Raw genomic sequence first — 3,809 nt, 5'->3', positions numbered from 1 at the left:
TCCGGTGAACTTCGAGGTTAATGGGCGGCACTACAACAAGGGGTACTACCTAGCTGATGGCATCTATCCGAGATGGTCTACATTTGTGAAGACTATCTCAAACGCTGTGTCAGGAGGCAAGAAGTCCCACTTTGCCAAGGTGCAGGAGGCTTGCAGGAAGGATGTCAAGCGGGCTTTTGGTGTGCTCCAATCTCGATTTGATGTTGTCCGCTACCCTGCTCAGACCTGGTCGAAAGATCAAATGTGGGAGATCATGACTTGCTGTGTCATCTTGCACAACATGATCATCGAGAGCGAGCAGGAAGAGCCAGTGTTTGACACTGAACCATACTACATGTAGGGTCCTCTAGCCGAAGTTGATCACCAGCTACTGGCAATCTGGACTGCCTACCCCAGTATGCATCAGGAGATCCGAGATCCACAGGTGCATCATCAACTGCAGCAGGATCTGGTGGAGCACCTATGAAGGCTCAAGGGCGACGCCGGGCTCGACGTGTGATGAAATATGAGTTTTTATTTGTTGAACTATATAATTTGTATTGAACTATTTGTTGTTGCACTATTTTATTTAACTATTTGATTTTTTGTGATGAACTATATGATAAAAAAATATTTATGTTCATAATTGAACGCCGAGCCACGACGAACCATGCCGAATATGGGCCAATTCTTTCCTATGGGGCCTTTATTCGCCAAAAGTGGGCCAAAAAGTGGGTGAATCTCGGCGCCCGGGGCGACGACTGGACGCCCAACCGCCCCAGCGCCAATTGCATCGCCGGCTGGGGGCGGCAACGGGTTGAGGTGAAAACATAGCATGCTAGCATGCTTATTGCCTCGACTAACCTGCATCTGCACGCGCGCGGGGCCTTTGCATGCCTTGTAAGCCAGGTCCGATCCGATCTCAATTAGTACGGAGTATTTCATGATCTAGCTAGCCAGCTCAATAAATTAGCCGGCCGACCAATGCGCAAGGGAAACAGATCGATCGGCCCACATCATCATGGACATGGCGATGGAGCTACCTGACGATCTGCTCGCCGATGTCCTCCGCCGTCTTCCTCCGCACAGCCTTGCCGCGGCACGGTGCGTCCACAGCTCGTGGCGCGCCATCATTGACACCCGCCGCCTCATGCACCTCCTCCCGCTCCGGCTGGCCGGCATCCTCATCAACTTCAACGGCCACAACCTCACCGAGCTCTTCGCCCGCCCCACGCCGTCACCCACGGTCAGTGCCAAGTTCCACCAATACCTGCCTGACGGGGCCCGTGATGCGATCGTCATGGACCACTGCAACGGCCTCCTCCTTCTGGAAGGCGGCTACGTGGTGAACCCCGCCACACGGCAGTGGGCGACGCTGCCCTCCCCACGGCCGCCATGCCGCTACGGCGAGAAGCACTTCTGTTACCACGAGTACATCATGTTTGACCCTGACGTGTCACCCCACTACGAGGTGCTCGTCGTCCCGGAAGCTTACAGGCGGGAAACACTGGAACCTAGGGTTGAAGAGTGGGAGTGGCCGCCGTCGCCGATGTTGCTGCATGCTTTCTCCTCGAGGACGAATAGGTGGGAGGAGAGATCATTTGAGAGGCGGGGTGAGGCATTCGGCACCATCGCCGATCTGCCTTTGTCCGACAACCAAACAAGTGTTGTCTACTGGCATGGGCACCTCTATGTGCACCACTATTTTTTTATGAGGTATACTTAGGCCTGCATGCACCATCATTTTGCTAGTCAATTATACAAAATATCACTCAATTTAAATTTTGACTGAATCTGTTCTTTTGTTTGTTTGTCTACTTTATATGCACAGAATATCTTTATCAAGCAGCAAGTACCAAGTAATTAAACTGCCGCAAGATATTAATTTGAGTAGTGTTTCACAAGGAGCGCTAGCAAGATCAGAGAAGGGAGTGTATCTCGCATCAATTGATTCGTACACAGCACGGCTTCAAGTTTGGATCCTCGATGAATCTTGTGCTTGCCTCGAGTGGGTCATGAAGTATCGAGCAGATATTAGGCATATATTGTCACATCGGAGCTGCAATCCGAAAGTTCACGGGTCTTGGGTCATGGAAGATATCAACTATCATTCTTATCATGACATATTTCCTGATTACAAAGAACAAGCACCACCTGAAAATGGATTTGAATGGGACTCTGATAATGAGGATGTTCTTGACACCAAAGATAAGATTGAAGGGGAGTACGGACAAGAAATTTACATCATTGGATTTCATCCTCAGAAAGAAGTTGTTTTTTTATGTGAATCATTGGAGAGAGGATTTGCCTATCATTTGAGTACCTCAAAGCTTCAGGAGTTGGGAAACATGTATCCCACACACTATGATTGGTTTGCTGAAGGCTATAACATAGAAAGCTCGTTTCCATACACACCGTGTAGGACCTCAGAGTTCCCTGCAGATAATTGATTCAGGAGCGTGTCATAGATTAATTGTTTAGAGCTAGCAACACCCTTGGTGTATTCAAATCCAGTAGAACATGTGTAATGCTACCTTTTCACATTATAGTCGAGATAAACCTTAAAATCTAGTGTTGTATTCATTTTATGTGTACTTCTTATATTAAGATTAATTGTATGGCCTAGGCAATTGCTTCACAAATCTCGGCAGATGGCTTTAGATGGATGTCACACCATGGATTGAAAAAAAATCTCGATAGAGTAATTTTTGTACCTATGGTCTTAAGAAATTAGTAGGATTTATTTTATTTCTGCATTCTAGGTGATGAGAGTATCCCATGTAAATCGGTGATGTGAGTACTGGCCTATCATTTGACGGCTTCAAAACTTAAGGACTTGAAAAACATGTACTAAAAAGGGAATCTACAACAGCAAACTGTTACATAGTTCCACCTCATATCTTCTCTCCTTTTTAATTTCTTTCTGCCGTGTCATCATCAATGTTGAGAATACAGCTTATCGTTAGCATTTCGGTCGTCTGGGGATTAGAGATTAATCAAAAATCGGATGACTAATCAAATCTATCGATCAACTATTAACCGACCAGTTTTTGCTTGCAAATCCTAGGTTCCAAGCAATAATAAGTTAAAAATGGAAACAACCATGAGTGTACTCTTCGATTTTAACTGGGACAACACTAAATTAATACATAATTACATATCACATATCAAACTTTGAGTCAATGACAAATAAAATAGGACAACACTACAACACATGTACAATCGAACGTGATATGACGTGTGATTTGAGGAAGGCTACTAGAGGGGAGGCTTGTTTTGGGGTTTCAGACCATAGGGAGCTGACCGGTTAATCACTAGATTCCCGATTAATTGCTTGTCAGAGCGATAAATCATCCAACATGATAAATGGCAGAGATAACATATAATCTTAGCGGTCACCCGACGATATTTTAAATATTGGCCATCATGTGACATTTTATTCCAAACTCTTCTCCTTACTGCTACCACCAGCCGCACTCTTTTGTTAATCTACTTTCTCCTCAAGCCCTTGTTCTGCTTGTCTATATCGTCTCTTGTAGAAGAAACGATCTTTCACATCTCAGACTACGTCTCTCCCCCATGTCATCACTAGAGCATGAGAGAGAAGATCAGGAACACCTAAGTGTACCTTGTTGGGGATTCCCTAATATACACTATGATTGGTTTGCCGAATCCCATTAACTTATAATAGATTCTTTTGCACACATACCGTGCTGCAGCATATAGTTTCCTGCAAATCATTGATTTAGAATATCATCACAGTTTCCAGTTTGGAGCCAGCAACAGCCATGGTGCTTTCTGTTAGAACAATCAGAGGTGCATAGTTGCTT

General features: G+C 45.3%; 1 protein-coding gene across 1 annotated transcript; it reads left to right on the top strand.

Annotated features, from left to right (window-relative positions):
- The first annotated feature begins 966 nt into the window (after positions 1-966).
- On the top strand, positions 967-2,527 carry LOC123186661 (uncharacterized). Its single transcript, XM_044598379.1, has 2 exons — positions 967-1,695; positions 1,811-2,527. Exons 1-2 carry the CDS (start codon positions 1,001-1,003, stop codon positions 2,427-2,429), a joined length of 1,314 nt encoding a protein of 437 aa, XP_044454314.1. The 5' UTR covers positions 967-1,000; the 3' UTR covers positions 2,430-2,527.
- Positions 2,528-3,809: the final 1,282 nt, after the last annotated feature.

Source organism: Triticum aestivum, chromosome 2A (assembly GCF_018294505.1).
Source record: "Triticum aestivum cultivar Chinese Spring chromosome 2A, IWGSC CS RefSeq v2.1, whole genome shotgun sequence".
Lineage (NCBI taxonomy): Eukaryota > Viridiplantae > Streptophyta > Magnoliopsida > Poales > Poaceae > Triticum > Triticum aestivum.
The sequence above is the reverse complement of the archived record's forward strand: the minus strand, read 5'-3'. Positions and strand labels throughout refer to the sequence as shown.